Consider the following 23265-nt stretch of genomic DNA (forward strand, 5'->3'; position numbering starts at 1 on the left):
AGCCCCATCACTCCATCAGGATCGTGTGGAAGCAACATGAATACATGATCGATCCAAACAACACAAAAACCCAGCGTGGTGACCTCAATGCCTGCTTGTCAGTTAAACATCATTCACAAGGGTAAAAAATAATTATATCTATATAAATATATGATATAATTTTTGCGTGGTTTCAAACGTCGAAGTTCAAACAGAAGCAGAGCCAAAATGCAGGGCCTTACCGTCGAAGAACGGAAGCAGGATCAAAATACAAAAAGTACGGGATCCCTCCTGATTTTGGAAATATTCATCCAATGTAGATTCCCAATTGTATTTGTTGTAATTTGGGAAGTGTCAATATTTTGATTTTGGAAATATACTCGCGTGTTCCTTTGGGGGATCCCTGCTAATTTTCAAAATACTAGTAGGGTGCACGCGCGGGTAACCGGTCAAACCGGTCCGGACCGGTTCCGGTTCCGACCGGTTCCCAACCGGTCCAAATTCAAATTTTGAATTTGAATTCAAAAAAATGAAAAATTCTCAAAAAATTCCTAAAAATATTTCAAGGTGTGATGAATCTAATGGTGTCAAATTTTCTCAAAAATTCGTTCATTTAGTATGGTTTGCGGAATTTATAAGTTAAATAAAAAAAACGTGCATACGAAAGTATACAAATACAATGTAAAAGTAGTATAAAAAAGAGTTGGAGGGTTCATTTAGACTAAAATATGTTGTACAAACATTTATTTAGTATACTTTGTGGGCATTTGAATTTAAAAAAAAAAGAAAAAAATTTGAATTTGACCTGTACCAGTCAAACCGGCCGGTTACCATCCAAACCGGCCGGTATACCGGCCAAACCGGCCGGTATACCGGTCTAACCGACCGGCATACCGATCGGAACCGGTTGAACGGGGAAGTTTGAATTCAAATTTGAATTCCACCGGTTCCGACCGGTAACCGGCCAAACCGGACCGGTATACCGGAACCGGAGGCCGGCGGTTACCGGTCACCGGTCGGATACGTGAACCCTGCGCGCGGCACGCACGTGTTTGAAGAGCAATATTGGGAAAAATTAACCGCACTAAATTTTAGTTGCAAGAAACATTTTAAAGAAACTATATATGGTGAAAATAAGCAATAAGATCATGATTTTGGTGAAAGTAAACATTCATATCACAATAGATGGTTCAATTCCTGCAGCAGTAAAGATTTGCTCTGAGCAAGATGCGTCGGATGATGGTTCCGCCACTGGAGATGACGTAAGATAGTAGTGTTCCGCACGTGTTTCATTAGGAGAGCCACGTGTTTAATTTGAGCGAGCAAGAATGCTGCCGCAACCCAGATCGTCCTATGGTACATAAGGGCTGCTGCTTGAACTCCGGTTAATTCTGCAAGGCTGCGCAGAGATGCATGGTGGTTGGCCAGCGGTTCAACAATCAATTTACGAAAATCTACATACACGGTTGCTGGTGCTCCGCTGCAGATAGTCCACCCATACCAGCGCCGACACGCAAAACCTTTCTCCATGTGATCGTCTTCAGCTGAGGCCATCTCCACCTCAAAATGGAGAATGCTGTAAATACAACCACAGCTGTAATCAATAAAAATGGTGCCAAGCCAGAAGAGTCATAGCTATTTAGATATGAAACTGATGAGTCTGAGTACTCTGTCCGGTTCAATGCCGTTTGCACAATGAAAGCACCTAATGCCCAGTCAACAGGCACACCGTGGATTTGATTTACAACATTAATCCTGAAACAAAAGTCATGTAAATATTCAGGTTTCAAACAAAGAATAAAACTGTAGAAAAGGTGGTTTCACCTCTTATGATGCAGTGGCATTTTTAGAGTATCATGTAGTAAAGCAATAATATATGCTGACGAGAAACAACAGAGAAGCAACTCTCCCTCATCGAAAGAATTGTACTTCTTAATCTTTGACCAATCCCCCTGGCAAAACTTCTCCCCAGCCAACATTAGATCAGAAAGGAAGGACTTTGAATGCAGACCAAAGAACTGTAAAGCGATCAAATATCAGAATTGAATGGTGTACCATCTGTTGCACCCGCTGTTTTTTCTTGCATTAAGTTTAAGAAGAGTCCAACTAAAGAGAACGCACACCAGCACTCCGCTGCTCCTCTTTGAATGGGTTAGCTGAAAAATCGCGGACGGCGAGGCGGAGCGCGTACGCCCTACCCACGTGCCCCGGCGAGCTGACGCGGAGCAGGAGTGCGCCAGCGATGGAGCCGCGCAGTGCGGGCCGCTTGGCCGCCGCGCCCGCGCCACAGGGGGCCGCGCCGCGTCTGCGCATGGTGGAGCGGACGCGCCCGCACCGTAGGTGGGGCATGAAGGCCGCGGCCGCGTGGTGGAGCAACTTGGCCGCCGAGCCCGCCTTCGCCGGAGGGAGCTTGCCTGCGGTGGCCTTGACGGTGAAGGCGATGGAGGGGCCGGAGAGCGCGACGAGGCCGGACATCTCACCGGCGGTGAGGGTCGGAGATCTCACCGGCCGTGAGGGTCAGCACGGGACACGACGGCCCCAATGGCCATTAGCGCATAGTAGAGCACGGGGACGTGGACGCCGGGCGGCGCGAGGACAAAGTCGACGTCGCCACGGGAGACGCCCAGACGGGTACGGAGCACAGCGGTGAGTGCGCAGACCCGGGAGAGGAAGGCCTCCCTTCCCCGCGCCACGTCCTCTCGGGGTTGATTTGATCCCCAATTCCTATGCCGCTTCTCCAAGCGCTGGGGAGGCCATCAGTGCGCGGCCACATCAAGGTCGAGCGCGTTCACGGCCGGGGCAGGCGCGGCGCCCCACCCCACATCGCCGTCGATCCCGAACAAGAACAACCACGCTACCCGGCGCGGTTCCCGGTGGGGCGGGGGCGGAGACTGGCGCAACGCCGGAACGGTCGCGGGCCATTGCGCCTGCCACCGTCATGGATATCGCCGCCTCCGCCCAGTCGGGGCCGGCCTCCGGGTGGTGGATTTCCTCTGCGGATTTTGCCACGGTGCCACCGCCTCCATGCATCGCCTGACCTTGATAGGAGGGACCGCTAGGAGGACTGAGGGAGGGATCAAATGGAATGTGGCAGCTGCTTGATTCCGATTTTGATTGATTGATGATTGATCAATCACGCCGGGGATGGTGCGGAGGTCGAGTGGGTACGCGCGCGAGGGTAGCACAAGGGCGGGTGTCAAAAAGTTTTTGATTCTGGCGGAACCATTTTAGATGTCGCGGTTTTCATCGATCTGCTAACGATTGGACCGGTGCCGCACCCGGAAGGTGGGAGCACTGTGAGAGGTACAAAGTTTTTTTTAATACATGCTAATTACAATTCTTTTGGATTTTTATAGTACAAATAGACCGATTGGACCGGTGCCGCAGCTGCAAGGTGGGACCGCCGTGAGAGATACAAGGTACTTTTCTTAGGTATATGTTAATTACATTTTTTTAGATTTTTATAGTATAAATAGATAGATAGATGGATAGATAGATTCAATTCATCTAACTCACCCGATACACATTCCTAATCCGTCTCATCTGCCTTGCGATGGCGAGGTGGGACAATTCCTACCACGCGACACTGGACGGCGACGGTGACCCACTTCTCTTCCGACTCTGGTGTTGCCCATATTTCAAATTTATATATTAATCAATCATCAATAGTGATTTAAGATAAGTTCTTATGCTGGACCTGATATAATATAATATTTTCGTTGAACTATTATTATTGTTAGCATAAGCTTAGGTGCCGACTAATACGTGATTTATATTCTTAATCTATTTGTTTGGCAAAACTCTTACACCATGGAATATATTATATATGAAGCATCCCCTCATAAGAGGTGACCCAAATGTGATACAAATATCAGTTTCAAGAGGCTGATAACACATTTATTACATCAGATGGTACATCACCGTACAACTCTACGCGGTAATGGGCAATGAAGCACCACTATCGTGAGGACAATAACTAAAACCCAAACAAGTACGTGAACCACGAAGAGGTCATCAGAGTCTTGCGCCATACGAAGCTTCCTGCGGGTGACCCTATCCACAGGCAAGGTTGGGTGCAGAACGGAACCCCTACTCAACGTCCTCGGGAATAAAGTCTGGACCTTCCTCTATAAAAGTTAAATAAGGGTGAGTACAAACGTACTCAGCAAGTCCAACCACACCCACGGAGGGGATATAAACAGAATACATGCACAGGATAGATCAAGGATAAGGCTAGGGTTTAATTTGCGGAAAGCTAATTTTTATGCACGGGTTTATTTGAAAGAGAAAGATTTTCTGAGCAATTATTTTTCACCGAGTAGCACGTAGGATTAATCCACCCAGGATCCAATTTTATGAGTTGCTACCGGACTCCTCATCTGCCGTAGCACACGGCACAACTACCGAACACTTTTCCAAAACAACTCACGCCAACCCATCCATTCCCAGAATAAGTATTAGCTGTGTGACCAAACCGTAACTCGCCCAGTACTGTGGGCACGGCTATTCGAATAGATTTTATATTCTGCAGAGGTGTGCAACTTTACCCACAAGTGGGGTACCACAGCACGGTCACCTTAGTGTCGGTGCAGATTCCAACAAAGTCATCACTCACCTTAGCTAGACCGGACTAGCCAACACGGGATCCACCAAGGGGTCATCGACCTATCACCGAGGTTTAACAGGGGCATAAGTCAATGCAATCTTATCCTTTCTCCTTGATCACCCGTTGCTCTCAGCTCTCCTGATGGCTATCAGATTAACTAATGGGGTTTATGCTAAGCTGTTGCCACATACAACGGTCGAGTGGTTTGCATGATAGTTGAGTTAGGCAAGATGACACATCAACTCGGTCCTTAAATTGTGACAAGATGGATATCTCCCATCCTTACTCAACCACACTGGTACGAGCACACCCTTTGGCAATTCACACCGAAGTGCCATCCATCTCATCTAAACTCATCTTTCTTTTAGTTTCCAAAAATTCCACATTCTCCCTTCCCACACACTCACGCATTTTCTTTTTATAAAACAAGTTGTGCCATGTTCAAGGTCCTAAGCATTCTAGCAGCGATTAACATCCAAATAGAATAAATCATATTTTGACATTAATCTAGGTGGTCAAGGAATGGTTATAACAAATCAAGGGTAACTATCCAACCATGTCTACAGCAGGCAAAGCATTTGCAGTTTTGTAAAACATGCCAATAGGTTGTGTTTATAAAACTGGGACAAAATATGCATCAAAGGGTGAGATTGAACTTGCCGTTCACAAAGCCTTCCGGGAAGTTATGATCGAGGTACTGTATTTCAGGTTTGGGGTCGCGGTACTAGTACTCGCACACTTGCTCGCGGTACTACTTGTCGACGGGTTCTTCCTCGGTCACACTGTGTTCTACGGCGCACACAAACAATCACACAATAAAGAAAAGGAAATAAAGGTTTTACCGTTGAGCTCGAATCATTAAAAATGAAGATATGAAGATAGGAAAAATATTCTTGAAGGAGTTTCTAAGGACATGGCTGAAATTATATTAGAATGATGTGGTCGAGTTTCAGGTCAATCGGAGAGTTTTTGGCGCATGAAATGATAGGTTAAAGAGGGGTTTAGGGGCTAAATACGAATATAGGGGCTTCTTTGTAATTATTTTTAAGATGGCAAGGGCTTGATTATAATTGTTGGAAATGTTGAGGTCACTCTGGAAAAAGGCAGGGATCTATTCATAATTATTTTCATATAGTGGAAGGGTTGATTTGGAATTATTAAAGATGGAGGGGGTTTTCCTTAAAAAAGAAATAGAGAGAGTAGGAGGGCTCTTAAATAAAAAGGAAGGAAGGGAAGGGCCTAAGGGAAAAACCGCCCTTTCTTCCTCCTCTCTCCCATGAAACAGAGGAGGGGGCGGTGTGCTGGCGGCGGCCTGGGGCCGGCGGCCTGGGAGCCCGAGGGCGGCCAAGGAAGAGGGGGAGAGCTTGAGGGGGCCGAGGGGAACCTATTCCCCCAGTTATCATGGGCGGAGGCGGCGCGAGGGGGTGGCACGGCGAGGGCCGGCGGGAGGCGGTGGTGGCGCTCGGGGCGGCGGCTCTGAGAGCTCGGGGAGGAGGCGCGCGGTGGTTGGAGAGTTTGTGGGGGTCGAGGAGATCCTATCCCTGCCCTCACCTTGGGCGGAGAAGCAGCGAGGAGGCGTGGCCACGGTGCCGGCGGAGGTGAGCGGCGGCGGCTATGGTGGCAGCACTGCAGGGCCAGGGAGGGGGTGAGCGGTGGCGGGTGAACTCGTGAAGGTGGTGGGCGGTGCAATGGGCCTATTTATAGGCCGGGCGAGGCGAGGGGAAGGGCGGGGCGCGATGAACGCCGGCCGACGAGCTCGGCGGCCATTAATGGCGCTTGGAGTCGGCGTGGCGTCGCGGAGCGGCGGCACGATTCGTGACTGTGGTGCAGGGCAACGGGATGGGTCGGGCAGAGGCCGAGCGGCGCGCCGGGCATCCTGGGTGCGCGTGGAGCGCGTGGGAATAGGGCGCGCGTGCGTGGCTCTGCTCGCTGGCGGATGCGAGAGCTCGGGCATCGAGGTGGGCAAGCGGGTACGGCGGTGTAGGGGATGGGACGTGATGGTGGGGGCCCTGGTGGGGAGAGGGGCGCCGGCGTCGAGCTCGGGCACGCGGCAGTTTGCGCGTGCTACTCGTGGCACGCTGCGCGTGCTGCTCGTGGCCGTGAGGAAGCAGAGGGAGGAAGGAAGAAAGAAGGAGGAGAAAAAGAAAAGGAGAAAAAGAGAAAGGGGAGAAGGAATAGAAAAAGAGAAGAGAGAGACGTCGGCGCGATTCGCGGCGGCGGTCGGCCACGCACGTGCTGCGGCCTCCGACCGATCAGCGACAGTCGCGAGCAGCTTCGGCGGCAAGCGACGCGCACGCAGAATGAAGAAAGGTGAAACAAGGAGGGGACGGCGATTGATTACGCTGTCGGGACAGTGGATCGCCGGGAAAGATTTCGGAGAATCAGAATCTCGGACAGAAAAGGATTTGGAATGATTTGAGCTCAGCGTCGAAAAGATTTTGAAATATTTTTTAGCGAGTGATTTAATTGGATGAATTTTTACGGATGTTACAAACCTACCCCACTTAAAATGAACCTCATCCTCGAGATTCGACTGAATTCTGAACAGATGGGGAAATTCCTTCTTTAGCGCATCTTCGCTCTCCCAAGTAGCTTTTTCTACTCCATGCCTACTCCATTGGACTCTGCAAATCCATGCTTCTGAGCTCCTTGTTCTTTTTGTGATTGTGTCCAGAATTTTGATCGGTACTTCCTGGTATCGTAGGTCTGGCTGCAAATCTTTTGCCTCCACTGGCATGTGTTCTGTCTCGGGTACCCTCAAACACCTTCTTAATTGCGAGACATGGAACACCGGGTGTATATCTGACATTCCTTCTGGTAGTTGGAGTCGGTAGGCTACTTTTCCGACTTTCTTTAGCACTTGGTACGATCCAATGTACCGAGAGGTTAACTTTCTGTGTACTTGAAACCTCCGGGTCCCTCGAATAGGTGAAACCTTGAGATAGACGAAGTCTCCTGGATTGAAACTTATTTCTCGTCTTTTCTTGTCCACATAGCTCTTCTGTCTGGACTGGGCCGCTTTCAACTTTTTGCGGATTTCTGCTACTCTTTCTTCTGCTTCCTTTATGAGGGCTGGTCCAACTAATGAACGCTCTCCTACTTCTGACCACATCAGAGGGGTTCTACACTTTCTCCCATAGAGAGCCTCAAATGACGACATGCCTAAGCTTGCCTGATAACTATTGTTGTATGAGAACTCTGCATAGGGCAAACTTTGTTCCCAATCTTTACCATAGGTAAGGACAGATGTCCTTAACATATCCTCCATAATTTGGTTCACCCTCTCAGTCTGTCCATCAGTCTGCGGGTGATAGGCCGAACTAAAATCCAATTTGGTACCCATGGCCTTATACAACCTTCTCCAAAACTTGGAGGTGAACTGGGTCCCTCGATCTGAAACGATTCTACTAGGTACACCATGCAACTTTACTATATTATTAACATAGAGCTGGGCTAGTTGAGCCAGTCCACTATTACCCAAATGGAATCATAACCTTTTTGGGTCTTGGGCAATCCTACCACAAAATCCATTCCTATCTCGTCCCATTTCCAAACTGGGATAGGTAGGGGTTGTAATAATCCTGATGGCTTCTGATGCTCAGCCTTGATCCTTTGACATGTGTCGCAATGGGCAACGAACTGGGCAATGTCTGACTTCATTCCATTCCACCAATACTTTTATTTTAAATCTAAATACATTTTGGTGGACCCTGGGTGGATGGAATATGCCGAGTTATGAGCCCCGTCCATGATCATTTACCGGAAGTTCCCTTCTTTGGGCACACAAATCCTATCTTTATACCACAAGGTTCCCTTATTATCCATCCGAAAATCCGGTGCTTTGTTCTCTCCGGTATGTTTGCTGATTTTCATTAAATTCTTTTCTGAACCTTGGGCCTTTCTGATGCTGTCCTCCAGGGTAGGTTGAATACTCAGCTTGTGGCTGGAGCCTCGAGGGACAATGTGCACATTCAATCGTGCCATTTCCTCTTGCAGATGGGCATCCTTGGGTCCGTAAGGTTTCCGGCTTAATGCATCTGCTACCACGTTAGCTTTACCAGGGTGGTAATAAATTTCCACATTATAATCCTTAACCTGTTCTAACCATCTTCTTCTTGAGGTTTAGATCTGGTTGGGTGAAGATATATTTCAGGCTCTTATGATCCGTGTATATCTCACACTTGTTTCCAATCAGGTAGTGCCTCCAAATCTTGAGGGCATGCACTACGGCTGCAAACTCCAAGTTATGGGTTGGGTAATTCTGCTCATGAGGCTTCAGCTGATGGGAAGCATATGCAACTACTTTCCCATCTTGCATAAGGACACACCCTAAACCTTATCGGGATGCATCACAATGGATGACAAAGTCCCGATGAATATCCGGTAGGGTCAGCACTGGGGCGGTCGTCAACCTACTCTTCAATTCTTGAAAAGTTCTTTCACATGACTCTGTCCAGGTGAATTTCTTATCCTTCTTGAGCAGTTCTGTCATGAGCCGAGCTATCTTGGAAAATTCTTCAATGAACCTCCGATAATACCCAGCTAATCCAAGAAAGCTTCTGGTTTCACTAACATTGGTTGGCTGCTGCCAATTGGAAACTGCCTCAACTTTCTCGGGATCAACTGCTACTCCTTCTACGGTCAAAATATGACCAAGGAAATCTACTTTCTCAAGCCAGAATTCACACTTGCTGAATTTGGCATATAGCTTATGTGCTCTTAGCTTTTCCAGAACCACTCTGAGGTGTTGTTCATGCTCTTGAGCACTTTTGGAGTAGATGAGTATGTCGTCAATAAAGACTACGACAAACTTATTTAACTCGTCCATAAACACCTTATTTATGAGGTTCATGAAATAAGCAGGTGCATTGGTGAGTCCAAAAGACATCACTGTAAACTCAAACTGCCCATAACGAGTGACAAAGGCCGTTTTCGGGATGTCACTTTCCTTAATCTTGAGTTGATGATATTCCGATCTTAGATCAATCTTGGAGAAATACTTGGCTCCTTTTAGTTGATCAAAGAGATCATCAATCATGGGTAGAGGATACTTATTCTTGATGGTGACTTCATTCAGTGCACGATAATCTACACACATCCTCATACTCCCGTCCTTCTTCTTGACAAATAGGACTGGGGCTCCCCATTGGGATGAACTAGGTCTGATAAAACCACTTTGTTGTAACTCTTCTAGTTGTTTCTTCAGCTCTGCTAGTTCTGAGGCTGTCATCCTATAGGGTCTCTTAGCTATGGGAGAGGTCCCTGGGACAAGGTCAATGGAGAACTCTATGTCCCGGTCTAGTGGCATTCCAGGGAGTTCGTCGGGAAAACATCAGGGTGTTCATTCACAACTAGAACTCCTTCTAAGGATTTCACATCCATACTGAAAATCATTGGGTCTGGTCCACTTCCCCGAGTATGGCAGGTCACTTGCATCCCATCTGAGTTGGTTAGGTGTACTACCTTGTCAGCACAACCTATGAGGCCATTGTGTAGGCTTAACCAGTCCATTCCAAGGATTACATCTATTCCCTTAGACTTAAGTACTACTAGGTCTGCTAGGAATTCTACCCCATTTAAATTGATCCTTACCCGTAAACAACCTAGTTGACACTTGATGTCACCTCCAGGCGTTCGGGTTAATAGGGGTGTTTTTAGTAGTACCGTAGGTATTTTATGCTTATCCACGAAGCTTGACGATATGAATGAGTGTGATGCTCCAGAATCAAATAATACTGTTGCCAGAGTTGAGCTGACTAGGAACTCACCAAGTACCACTCCTTGTGTACCCTGAGCCTCCTGCGCGTTGATGTGGTTGACACGGGCTCGTCCATAAGGCTGCTGGCTGTTGTTGTTGCCCTTGTTGTTGCTGCCGATGGGGACACAGTTGGCTCCGGACACCGGTGGCCTAGGCCCATTCACCGAGTTGGAGAAGGCTGATGCAGCAGGCTTGTTTTTGGCATAGGGGAAGTTAGCAATGTAATGCCCTGTTTCACGCCAGTTGAAACAGGCCGTAGCATTGTTGTTGGTGGTGGTGACTTGGCTGGCATTGCTCTGCGGGGATTTCATGGTGTTCTTGCTCCTGAACTGTGTGTTAGGGGCCTGGCGGTCTGTCACTTGGGACTGGGTCCTATACTGCATTGGAGCCTGAGATCTTGGTGCAGTATAGCTGGAGCTTCTTGGTTTCTGGAAGCGGTCCTGCTGGCGGGCCTTGCTTTCCATGAACTTACGCTTGTTTTCCTTCCTTTATTCAGCTTTGGCCCTTTCTGTGAGAATGGCCATGTTCATCAGAGTATTAAAGTCCGGGTATATCTGAGGGGTAAGCAAGGTCCGAAGTTCTGAGTTCAGTCCCTTCTTGAACATATCCTGCTTCTTTTCATCCTTATCCACTTCCTCTGGTGTATAGCGGGCAAGCTCCATGAACTGGTAGGTGTACTCTTCCACAGACATGCTCCCTTGCTGCAGTTCGCGGAACTCATCCGCCTTGCGCTTCATGGTGGCTGTGGGGATATGGTAGCGGCGGAACTCCTTCACAAATTCATTCCAAATGATTGTGGAGGCATCTTCGGCAGTGGCACAGTAATTTTCCCACCAAGCTAAGACAGTTTCGATGAGTTGGTGAGCGGCCAGAAGAACTTTGTCTCAGTATTGACATTCGAACAGCTCAAGCTTCCTCTGGATCACACACAGCCAGTCATCTGCTTCCAAGGGGTTGCTGGATCCGGCAAAAGTGGGTGGCTTGGTTCTCAGGAAAGCTGTCAGCTTGTCATTCATGGTCTGCTCTCGTGGCAGCTTATTGACGAGGGCATTGGCCAGGGCTTCTAGTATGAGGGTCTGATTGCTTATCGCTTGTGCCAGGTCCTCCTCCTTTCTGGTTCGCTTCCTGTTCTCCCTGACGAGGGTCCTGTTCGTTAGGCGGTACTCCCGCGCCAGAGGCTGCAGGGGTCCGACTGTGGGAGGCTCTTGAACCGCGTCGCGAAGACATTTGTAGATTGGGTAGAGTCTTTGTGAGACTGGGATTGGTATTAAGTGATGTTTAAGTTATTTAGTTTGTATTTTTGAAAAGGCAGAATCCACCTCCTGCCGATAAGCACACAGATTAACAAGCACACAGACTAGCAAATAACAAGCACAAACAACTTCATTACTGCAAGGGGTACAACACTGGGGCAAGACCAAAACGCGTACTACACGACCGGGTACAAAGGCCACAATTAAGGGTACAACTTAAGCTAAAGGGGTTGGGAGGGCTTTTTCTAGGGTGGCTTCGGGACATGCTACTCGTGGGGCGAGCCTTCTTCTGGAACGGAGTGTGCCTCCAGGGGAACGAGCAGTCCTTGCTCTCCATTCTCTAGGTTTCCGTTTTCCAGGGGTTGCTCAGCAGCTTCTCCTTCAATGGCAGCACTAGGTCCTTCAGGGTTCTTGGGTGGGGCTCGTGGGGTCCCCAAAAGTGGTCCCCATCCTATGATGGGCATCCCAAGTAGGACATGGTTTTCCCCAATTGCCGGGACTGACGTTCCACTTCTGGTCCATTCTTGCATACGCCGGTCCTGGGCCTGCCTGAGGCTCTCCTGGGCAACCGCTTCACTACCGACCATGGCTGCAGCTCTTGCCTCGGCTTGTGCCACCCGGATCTGATGCATTCTTACCGCGAGCTCTGCTTGCTCGGCCCCATGGGTCTGCTCCCTCAGGATGCTGGCTTGTTCGTCAATGAGCTGATCCAAGGAGGCTAGATAAGCAGCCACTTGGTACAGGGGGTCCTCTTCATGACGGCGCGGTTCCAGGCTTCTCATGCGAGCCTCCCAAATAGGAGTTCTGATGGCCGAAGGAAAGAACCTCATCGGTGTGGGGGCGAGGTGTCCCTCAAAAATCCGGCACAGATAACGGAGCGTCTTTCTGACGACCAAGAGATAGGTGTCTTGGTACATAAAACCTGTGGCGGTCACTCGCCATGGCTGGATGTCGGGATAGCGGTCACTTTTGGCGATGACCAGGATCACCCTGCAGCGGAGGGTACCATGGTGCTCGTACTCCCTGCTGTAGTACCTTGGGCGTTCAAAAACACCAAGACTCTCCAGGGCATTGATCAAAAGGCTGGGGAAGCCAGGTGCAGCTTGACAAATGCCCTGGGTCCATACTTCCTCAGCCATCTGAAAACAAAAATAGGGTGAACAAGCTTTGCACAAATACTTGGGTACAAAAGGGATAGATGGTCCTTATTATTACAATAGAGTGGGGTACATTTTCCATGGATACACAATTATTAGGATAGCGACTCTAGCTTTAGGTATGCTACTCTCCTATCATGGGGACTCTTCTTCGATCTGGATAGGGCACTTCTTTGGTGGAAGACACTACTCCAACACCTCATCTTCGGTCTGAGTACCCTTATCCCAATGGGTTTCTTCGGATTCTTCTTCTAACAACCCAGCTTCTGTCCTGAGCGCCTCGTGGTTTTGCCATTGGGTTTGGAGAGTGGCTAGGGAGTTCTCGGCTCATATGGCTCTTATCTGTTGTTCCTCTATTTCTTGGATTGCCTTTTCTGCCCTACGGATTTGGTATTTCAGTTGTGCCGCCTGTTCGCGGTAGAGTTGGTCCAAGCCGGTGAGGTAGATGGATAGGTGGGAGACCGTATCTTCTAGTTCTTCTTCTTCCCTCCCAAGTCCTCTCATCCGGGCAATCCATGAGCATCCTCTTCCTTCAGTAGGCGGGAAAAATCCCATAGGAGTCCGCTGAAGATGATGTTTGTAAACCACACACAGACGTCGCAGGGCTTTTCGGGCGGCCTTTCGGTAGGTGTCTGGGAAGAAAAAGCCAGTGGTGGAGATGAACCAGGGTTCCGCATCAGGATAGCGGGTGCTCTTTCCCACGAAGAACATCATGTCACACGAAGGGTGCCCCTGGAGTCGTACTCCCAGTAGGTGTACTCCGGTGGATCCACAACTCCGACGCGTTCTGGGCTGAGTAGCAATAACTTAGGGAGGCCAGGCTCTGCGGGGCAGATTCCGCCACTCCATCTATTGTCAGCCATCTGGAACAGGACAAGAGTCAGTGTTGAGTGTTTGTGTGGGAAAAAGGGTTAAACAAGGAAAGTCCTATTGTGGAAAGGCTTGAAAAAGGGTCTCGATCCTAGGGGTCACGTCCTACGTCCAATCTACGGCTCTGATACCACCTGAAGCATCCCCTCAAAAGAGGTGACCAAAATGTGATACAAATATCAGTCCCAGGAGGCTGATAACACATTTATTACATCAGATGGTACATCACCGTACAACTCTACGTGGTAATGGACAATAAAGCGCCACTATCGCGATGACAACAACTAAAACCTAAACAAGTACGTGAACCACGAAGAGGTCAGCAGAGTCTTGCGTCATACGAAGCTTCCTGCGGGTGACCCTATCCACAGGCAAGGTTGGGTGCAGAACGGAACCCCTACTCAACGTCCTCGGGAATAAAGTCTAGACCTTCCTCTATAAAAATTAAGCAAGGGTGAGTACAAACATACTCAGCAAGTCCAACCACACCCACGGAGGGGGTATAAACAGAATACAGGACAGGATAGATCAAGGATAAGGCTAGGGTTTAATTTGCGGAAAGCTAATTTTTATGCACGGGTTTATTTGAAAGAGAAAGATTTTCTGAGCAATTATTTTGCACCGAGTAGCACGTAGGATTAATCTGCCCAGGATCCAATTTTATGAGTTGCTACCGGACTCCTCATCCATCGTAGCACACGGCACAGCTGCCGGACATTTTTCCAAAACAACTCATGCCAACCCATCCATTCACAGAAGAAGTACTAGTTGTGTGACCAACAACGGCTATTCGAATAGATTTTATACTCTGCAGAGGCGTGCAACTGTACCCACAAGTGGGGTACCACAGCACGGTCACCTTAGTGTCGGTCCAGATCCCAACAAAGCCATTACCCACCTTAGTTAGACCTGACTAGCCAACACGGGATCCACCAAGGGATCATCAACCTATCACCGAGGTTTAACCGGGGCATAAGTCACCACGATCTTATCCCTTCTCCTTGATCACCCATTGCTCTCAGCTCTCCTGATGGCTATCAGACTAACTAGTGGGGTTTATGCTAAGCCATTGCCACATACAATGGTCGAGTGGTTTGCACGATAGTTGAGTTAGGCAAGATGACACATCAACTCGGTCCTTAAATTATGACAAGATGGATATCTCCCATCCCTACTCAACCACACAGGTACGAGCACACTTTTTGGCAATTCGCACCGAAGTGCCATCCATCTCATCTAAACTCATCTTTTTTTTAGTTTCCAAAAATTCCACATTCTCCCTTTCCACACACTCACGCATTTTCCTTTTATAAAACAAGTTGTACCATGTTCAAGGTCCTAAGCATTCTAGCAGCAATTAACATCCAAATAGAATAAATCATATTTAGACATTAATCTAGGTGGTCAAGGAATGGTTATAACAAATCAAGGGGTAGTTATCCAACCATGTTTACAGCAGGCAAAGCATTTGCAGTTTTGTAAAACAGGCCAATAGGTTGTGTTAATAAAACTGGGACAAAATATGCATCAAAGGGAGAGATTGAACTTGCCGTTCACAAAGCCTTCCGGGAAGTCCTGATCGAGGTACTGTCCTTCGGGTTCGAGGTCGCGGTACTGGTCCTCGCACACTTGCTCGCGGTACTGCTCGTCGACGGGTTTTTCCTCGGTCACACCGTGATCTACGGTGCCCACAAACAAGCACACAATAAAGAAAAGGAAATAAAGGTTTTACCGTTGAGCTCGAATCATTAAAAATGAAGACATGAAGATAGGAAGAATATTTTTGGAAGAGTTTCTAAGGACACGGCTGAAATAATATTAGAAATGACGTGGTCGAGTTTCAGGTCAATCCGAGGATTTTTGGCGCATGAAATGATAGGTTAAAGAGGGGTTTAGGGGCTAAATACGGATATAGGGGCTTCTTTGGCTGAAATAATATTAGAAATGACGTGGTCGAGTTTCAGGTCAATCCGAGGATTTTTGGCGCATGAAATGATAGGTTAAAGAGGGGTTTAGGGGCTAAATACGGATATAGGGGCTTCTTTGTAATTATTTTTGAGATGGCAAGGGCTTGATTATAATTGTTGGAAACATTGGGGTCACTCTGGAAAAAGGCAGGGATCTATTCATAATTATTTTCAAATAGTGAAAGGGTTGATTTGGAATTATTAAAGATGGAGGGGGTTTTTCTTAAAAAGGAAATAGAGAGAGTAGGAGGGCTCTTAAATAAAAAGGAAGGAAGGGAGGGGCCTAAGGGCAAAACTGCCCTTTCTTCCTCCTCTCTCTCGTGAAACAGAGGAGGGGGCGGTGTGCCGGCGGCAGCCTGGGGCCGGCGGCCTGGGATCTCGGCGGCGGCCAAGGAGGAGGGGGAGAGCTTGAGCGGGCCAAGGGGAACCTATTCCCCCAGTTACCATGGGCAGCGGCGCTGAGAGCTCGGGGAGGGGGCGCGCGATGGTTGGAGAGGTTGTGGGGGTCCAGGAGATCCTATCCCTGCCCTCACCTTGGGCGGAGAAGCAGCGAGGAGGCGTGGCCACGGTGGCCGGCGGAGGTGAGCGGCGGCGGCGGCTATGGTGGCGGCACTGCAGGGCCAGGGAAGTGGCGAGCGGTGGCGGGTGAGCTTGTGGAGGTGGTGGGTGGTGCAGCGGGCCTATTTATAGGCCGTGCTAGGCGAGGGGAAGGGTGGGGCGTGGTGGAGGCCGGCCGGCGAGCTCGGCAGCCATTAATGGCGCTTGGAGTCGGCATGGCGTCGCGGAGCGGGGGCGCGATTTGCGGCGGCGGTATAGGGCGACGGGATGGGTCGGGCAGAGGCCGAGCGGCGCGCCGGGCATCCCGGGTGCGTGTGGGAACAGGGCGTGCGTGCGTGGCTCTGCTCGCTGGCGGACGCGAGAGCTCGGGCGTCGAGGCGGGCAAGCGGGTACGGCGGTGCAAGGGATGGGACGCGGTGGTGGGGGCCCTGGTGGGGAGAGGGGCGTCGGCGTCGAGCTCGGGGCGCGCAGCGTGCTGCGCGTGCTGCTCGTGGCCGTGAGGAAGCAGAGAGAGGAAGGAAGGAAGGAAGGAGAAGGAAGAAAGGAGGAGAAAAAGAAAAGGAGAAAAAGAGAAAGGGGAGAAGAAAAAGAAAAAGAGGAGAGAGACATCGGCGCGATTCGCGGCAGCGGTCGGCCACGCGCATGCTGCGGTGTCCGGCCGGTCAGCGACGGTCGCAGCAGCTTCGGCAGGAAGCGACGCGCATGCAGAACGAAGAAAGGTGAAACAAGGAGGGGGCGGTGATTGATTCCTGTGTCGGGATGGCGGATCGCCGAGAAAGATTTCGGGGAATCAGGATCTCGGACAGAAAAGGATTTTGGAATGATTTGAGCTCAGCGTCGAAAAGATTTTGAAATAATTTTTAGCGAGTGATTTAATTGGATGAATTTTTACGGATGTTACAATATACCTCCATAAAATTTATATAGAATTAGTTTTAAACTCATGCCTAAGTACATGCATAACTACTGGTTGAAGAAAATGAGAAACAAAAGAATTCACAATCCCGATCAAATTCTGAAATTTCAAGTCTCCCACCCTTGTTGGGCCGTCTTACAGAAGGCCCGAGTCCCGCCCTGCCTGCTACTCGCCGCGCCTCCTTCCAGTCAAAACCCTACCTAGCAGACGACCCGTACCACCCTTCATCCGCGAGGGGGTGCCTCCTGCCGCCAGAAGCTTCCGGGGAGGCGCGGCGATGGTGTGGTTCCAGTGCGAGGACTGCGGCGAGAACCTCAAGAAGCCCAAGCTCGCCGGCCACTTCCGCTCCTGCTACGCCTCCAAGGTGAGCACGACGCCCACCCCTGTTCCCCTCTTCCGGTCCCTTTTCTGGACCGACCGTTGGCGCCGCGGCTTACAAGTGGTTGATTCTTTGGTTGTTTTGCGAGGCGGCAGCTATCATGCATCGATTGCGGCGAGTTCTTCAGCCAGGACACCGTGCAGGGGCACACCCAGTGCATCTCCGAGGCCGTATGTTCCTCTGCTAGTATCTCCTTGCTGTAGTGTGCAATTTCTTATTGATCTGTGCAATTCCAATGTAGTGACATGTGTTTGACATCGCAATTGGTTGTTATCGTGTAATCCTTGCCTATGAATTGGTGTTGCATTGGATTGTGGGTGCTCTCTTTTTTTTCACTCCTTTGTTGCTACTGTAGTGAGGCTAGTCCAGGTTGCTCAGCAAGACAGCAACTATGTTTTGGGGTGCTAGACATGTTCAGTATGGTTGGTAGAGTGGGATTTTCGGGGTCATTTCTTGCTGTTGTTGCCTTAAGCTATACAGAGAGGTTATTGCCTGTAGAATGATTTTGCTATTTGCCATTTGATTAGGATTAGTGTTTTGTAATTGTGAAGGGATATGTTAGAATGCTTGGGAACTTCAATTTCTAATTGAGCCATTTCTTTTGTACAGATTATATATAGGAGTCTTCAGAGTGTGTTCCCCAGATTTAGGGCTTTTATTAATATTTAAATTTCCATTGAGACTATCACGCCCGTTTACTGTGGCTATTGTTATATGTGCAAGTTGTAGTCTTCAGAGTGTGTTCTCCAGGGTTTAGTGGGTTCAGTAGCTATTTAGGGTTTTGTAAAGTTTTAAATGTACATTAGACTATAACATCTGGTTACTGTTGCTATTGTAAGATGTTTTCAAATTATATTATTCAATCCAGTGCTCATTTCTTCCATATCTTGTTTTCAGGAGAAGTATGGTCCCAAGGGACAGAGCAAGCCAACCAATGGAGCGCCAGGTAAGCCAGATAAACCAAAGCCAAATGCAGATGTTGATGTCAACGTTGGGCTGTCGACACGGCCTCCTTGGTTCTGCAGGTTTGCCAATGTGATCCCATAGTATATATGCAATGATCTTTGCTGGTGCTATATGTAGTAACAGTGCTGATCCATGATAGCTTTAAGCCATTTTGATTCCTAGCTCCAGAACTGTTGGTTATCATGTTTTTATGCTTACTAATATAACCATTCATAAAATATTGCTTGGAATCATTTAGGTGATTTAAATTAATGTTAACATGGGGTGTAATTACATACATGTAGGCAACTAGACATGGTAAAACGGGTAACCAAAAGCTTGCACATATCTTTCAAGTCACAAATACTTATGATTGTGTTTTTTTGTAGCTTGTTTTGTTTACCATCTAGGCAAGCTTGCTTGGAACCATTAAAATGATCTGTATTGTATCATTTACATGCGCAGTGCAAGTGTTCTCTTTTTTTTGCACTCATACAGTAAACATGTTTTATGTTGAGGTCATCATTTGCTATTACTGTTTTAATTTGCAAAGCATCACTTCTTACATAAATTAGGCACTGCTTTATTTGAATTAGGTGTTATATTTTTAAATGCGTTCATCAACATTTATTGCTTGCTAAGTTGAGTTTAATAATTTTTTTGTTCAGTCAACTTAAAATTTTAAGAAAGCAAATTTGTCATCGTTGTTTACAACATCTGGTTCATCCCTGATGCCAGCACATTGAAGATGAAGCACTCTCTCGTTTCACTCGTATTCATCCTATTTATGGATCTGAAGTGTTTAGATTTTGATTTGGATAATTCTGGACTTCGCTTGGATATTTTGGAGGATATCTAGGAACTTGTTTACTTACAGCGAATTTCTATTGCAGCCTATGCAACACCACTGCCACTAGCAAGCAGACTCTCTTATTGCATGCTGATGGAAAGAAGCATAGGGCAAAAGCAAAAGCCTTCCATGCTTCCCAGAAGCAAGCAAATGGAGCTGAACAAACTGCAGATGTCAAGGAAACTGGGGCTGTGCCTACAATAGAATCTGCTCAAGCAAATGGTGGTGATAAGAGTGGTGGTCATGAAAGAGATGAAGAAAAGGATGGTGGCAAAAGAAAGAGATTGGATGACATGGCCATAGAGGAGCCAGATAACACAAAAAGGCAGCATTTAACAAGTTCGAACATTGGAGAGGTGATACAATCTAAAGATGGGAAGTCAGAAAACAAAACAAAGAGCACTGCAGGTGGTGCTGACTGTAAAAGTGTTCATAAACAAAAGATCAAGTGGAAGAAGGTTATTACTAAGGCACTGAAGACGGTGAGTCATCTGTACCAAAAATGTTTATTTTCTCTCATGTCATCCCATCCTTGAAATTATCTGGTGTTGATAGTTTAGCTGTTTTCATTCAGAACCCAGATGGAGTTATGAAGCTTAAGAAGCTACAAAAGCTAGTTGTCAAGGAGCTGCAGGAATGTGGTGTGACTGAAGACAAGGAGGGGCTCCGTGCTACCTTGATGGATAAAGTAATGGCCACAAAACAAATCTAGCTAATTTGCTTGTTTTCTCCCATTGATGATTCCTATTTAGAATATTTTGTTAACTGATGCATATTGCTTTGCTGTTTCTTGTTTGCAGATAGCTTCAAGCTCCAGATTTTCTGTTGATGGCAAGCATGTTAGATTGGTGGCGAAGAATGAAGAGGAATCCTAGATACTGGTTGTTAGTCGATTTTTGGCATTGTTGTTGCGTATGATTCTTTGGCGTCTACTCCTGATGGCTTGTAGCCAAGTTTTGGTTAAATTGAATGTAATGCATGGATTGTTGATGAAATCGGAGAATTTTCTGGCATTATTGGATCTTGGCATTTGAATTTTCATGGGGGGTATTTTTAAATGAAGTTGCAACTCTTCATGCTGTGAAGGAATGACGTTGCTCAAATCTGAGTGTCAGATTGGCAACATATTTGTAATCTCGAAATTACTCAAGATTGGAAATAGTAAACAGAAACCTTGTAATACTGACGAAACGACATCCGGTCTCACGAATTCCGCTCCCTATACTCCAACAACACCTCGCAAGCTTTCTGACATCCGGAGAGGGCCTGCATTTGGGACATCGCCAACTCCCAGGCCCCAAGGGCCAACTTGTTGGCTCATTCAGGAAGCTCCTGCTGGAGCTGTGGTTTGTTTTTGTGATTCCGATCATTTTCGCGATTTTTTTTAAAATTTATATTTTACGAATACGAATTTCAAAAATATACATCCAATCCAAAAATTTGCAAATCTACACCATTGCCGCAGAATGAAATGGCTATAGCGAGCAACCTTACTGCCGGAATTTCCCTAGTCTGTACACCTTACTTTCAAAAAATCATAATTAATTTATATGAAATTAGATGGATATAAACTGTATATGAAAATATTAGATCTCGACGAGATCTAAAACTTTGTGGTTCGAACTTTTTCATTCGGGGCAATCTTGGAGATCAAATAATCAATACAAATTTCTGATCTAAAATTTAAATTTTGGTCAGAACACTGGACAACACACCTTAAAAAAATCATAATTAATATATGTGAATTCATATGGTGATGAACTTTATATGAAAATCGTGTAACTCAACAAGATCTACAACTTGTAGTTCAAAATTTTTTCATTCAGAACCATATTGGTGCTCAAATAATTCACACAAGCTTCAGATCCAAAATTAAACTTTAGATCTGAAGATTTTATCGATTATTTGAGCACCAAGATGGTACCTAATGAAAAAAATGAACTTCATTGTTGTAGCTCTCGTCAAGATCTACAATTTTTATAGAAAGTTTATCTCAATCTGAGTTCATATATTAGTTATGTTTTTTTTTGAAACTAGGCTGTCCAGACCAGGAAAATTCCATCGGATGAGCCGATGGTAAGTTTGAGTTTGCTACAGTGCACCTGCTGCCGATTCATCCGGCTATAGTCATTTCATTCGACAGTAGTGGTATAGATCTGCAAATTTTTAAGTTGGATATATATTTTTTAAAATTCATAAAATAAAAAATTCCATGGTCGCAAAGGCATACAGCAGCGCAACGCGCCCTGGACCTTATCCCAGTCGAACACTCTGCCTGACTGGAATCGATAGCCGCCGCTTTGGCCCAGCGAGCGGAAGCTAGAAGCAGGGCCCTGGCAAATCCGAAACACCATTACGTTACGTACTCCATGCTAACTTCACCTCTTTTGTTTACTCGACGTACATTTAAAGTTTGTTTGGAAGCAAGCAATGCAAAACTGGACCCACCGCTATGGCTTCGAACTTTACGAGGAACCAACGCGCCGTGACAACATCATACATTTCGGACGGAAATCACATCTTTCTGGAAGGTGATGATGTCTCTCTCAAGCAGCACTGGAGGAGGGGTCAGCGGGACGCGGCGCAACCGCGCAGGGAAGGGGAGGCGCCGAGGCCGGGGCCTGCCTGCTGGGGCGCGTGGCCAACCGACGCGGGCTCACCGGCAAGTCCTTCGCCGCCGCCGTCGCCGTAAAATACCCCCCACCGACCGCAGCTCGGCTCCATGTACGTGGGCACCCTCCTAGTCCCAGATTGCTCAGTGCCGGCCCGGCCGGTCAATGCAAGCTCGATACACATACACAAATCGCTGGTTAGACACGCAGCAGAAACGCATCATGTGCCTGCTTGACTTGCAAGGAAGCTAAAAACTGCAGCGTTCGCATACACAGTAGCACGCAATGTACTATACTAGGGACAGGGTGGAGAATGTCGCATGCTAGTAGTAGTATATATGTCTGCAGAGATTACTTACGAGTACCTGTCAGGCGTTGTTGTGTGGTCGTACTAGTAGCATTTGATTACACACCGGGCCCTGGAGACCTGGACCAATCATCTGTGCTGAAAAGCCTCATGGAAAGCGCACGCCAGCCCAGCCCCTCTCCCAACCAACCACCGGTCCTGGCTGGCTCCCGCGTCCACGCGCTACCGGAGTCGCGTACTTTGCCGAGTGTCACAGACAATTCGGCAACTTCTTTGCCGAGTGTAGCACTCGGTGAAGTGCGCACGGCTTTTCTTCTACCGGCGAAGCCGACTTTGCCAAGTGCCTTTTCTCGGGCACTCGGCAAATCTTTGCCGTGTGCCAAGCCGTACTCGGCAAAAAAAGTTGAAATAGGACGGACGAACAGGCAAACTGACGAACGGAACGGGCGAACGGGACGGCCGAACGGGACGGGGTCGAAAACTTTGCCGAGTGCCAGACACGTGGCACTCGGCAAAGATTCAAACTTCGCCGTGTGCCAAGCTGGTAGCACTCGGCAAAGTTTCGAGCTTTGCCGAGTGCTGCCACACTGGCACTCGGCGAAGTTTGGCTCTTTGCTGAGTGCCACGCGTCTGGCACTCGGCAAAGTTTCCATCTTCGCCGAGTGCCTAAGTAAATGCACTCGGCGAACTCTTTTTCCAGTAAATAGAAAAATAGTTGCTTTGCCGAGTGTCTGGGTAAAAACACTCGGCAAAGCTTGCTGTTTTTTTATTTATTCTATTTATTGTGTAATAACCACATTCATCATCACAAATACAGCATATATACATTCCAGACATTTAATACAGCATATATAAGGCATGTCCATCACAAATATCACATAATAACACAAATATCTCACGCTACATCGCACGAATATCACAAATAGCACAAGTCCAACATCGATGCCATAATTTTAACGTTCAACAAGCACAAGTCCAACAAATTAAACAAGTCTAGTCCAGCAAGCACAAGTCTGTAAAACAAATACCATGACCAACTCTAAATCAGCTATGTGGCCACTGCGACGCTGCCGGTGCCGGTGAATTCTCGTCCGGAGGCTCATTTGAC

General features: G+C 47.7%; 1 protein-coding gene across 1 annotated transcript; it reads left to right on the forward strand.

Moving 5' to 3' along the window:
* The first annotated feature begins 17221 nt into the window (after window positions 1-17221).
* On the forward strand, window positions 17222-20323 carry LOC120674703 (UBP1-associated proteins 1C-like). Its single transcript, XM_039955847.1, has 6 exons — window positions 17222-17428; window positions 17539-17613; window positions 18341-18468; window positions 19282-19720; window positions 19813-19926; window positions 20039-20323. Exons 1-6 carry the CDS (start codon window positions 17342-17344, stop codon window positions 20111-20113), a joined length of 918 nt encoding a protein of 305 aa, XP_039811781.1. The 5' UTR covers window positions 17222-17341; the 3' UTR covers window positions 20114-20323.
* Window positions 20324-23265: the final 2942 nt, after the last annotated feature.

Source organism: Panicum virgatum, chromosome 5N (genome assembly GCF_016808335.1).
Source record: "Panicum virgatum strain AP13 chromosome 5N, P.virgatum_v5, whole genome shotgun sequence".
In the NCBI taxonomy this organism is placed as follows: domain Eukaryota; kingdom Viridiplantae; phylum Streptophyta; class Magnoliopsida; order Poales; family Poaceae; genus Panicum; species Panicum virgatum.

What these genes read in the sequence shown, in the direction of transcription:
- LOC120674703 (XM_039955847.1), top strand. Translation starts at nt 17,342, where the DNA reads ATGGTGTGGTTCCAGTGCGAGGACTGCGGCGAGAACCTCAAGAAGCCC. An exon ending in GCTCCTGCTACGCCTCCAAG is followed by an intron (nt 17,429 to 17,538) that starts GTGAGCACGACG and finishes GCGAGGCGGCAG; the next exon opens with CTATCATGCATCGATTGCGG. An exon ending in TTACTAAGGCACTGAAGACG is followed by an intron (nt 19,721 to 19,812) that starts GTGAGTCATCTG and finishes GTTTTCATTCAG; the next exon opens with AACCCAGATGGAGTTATGAA.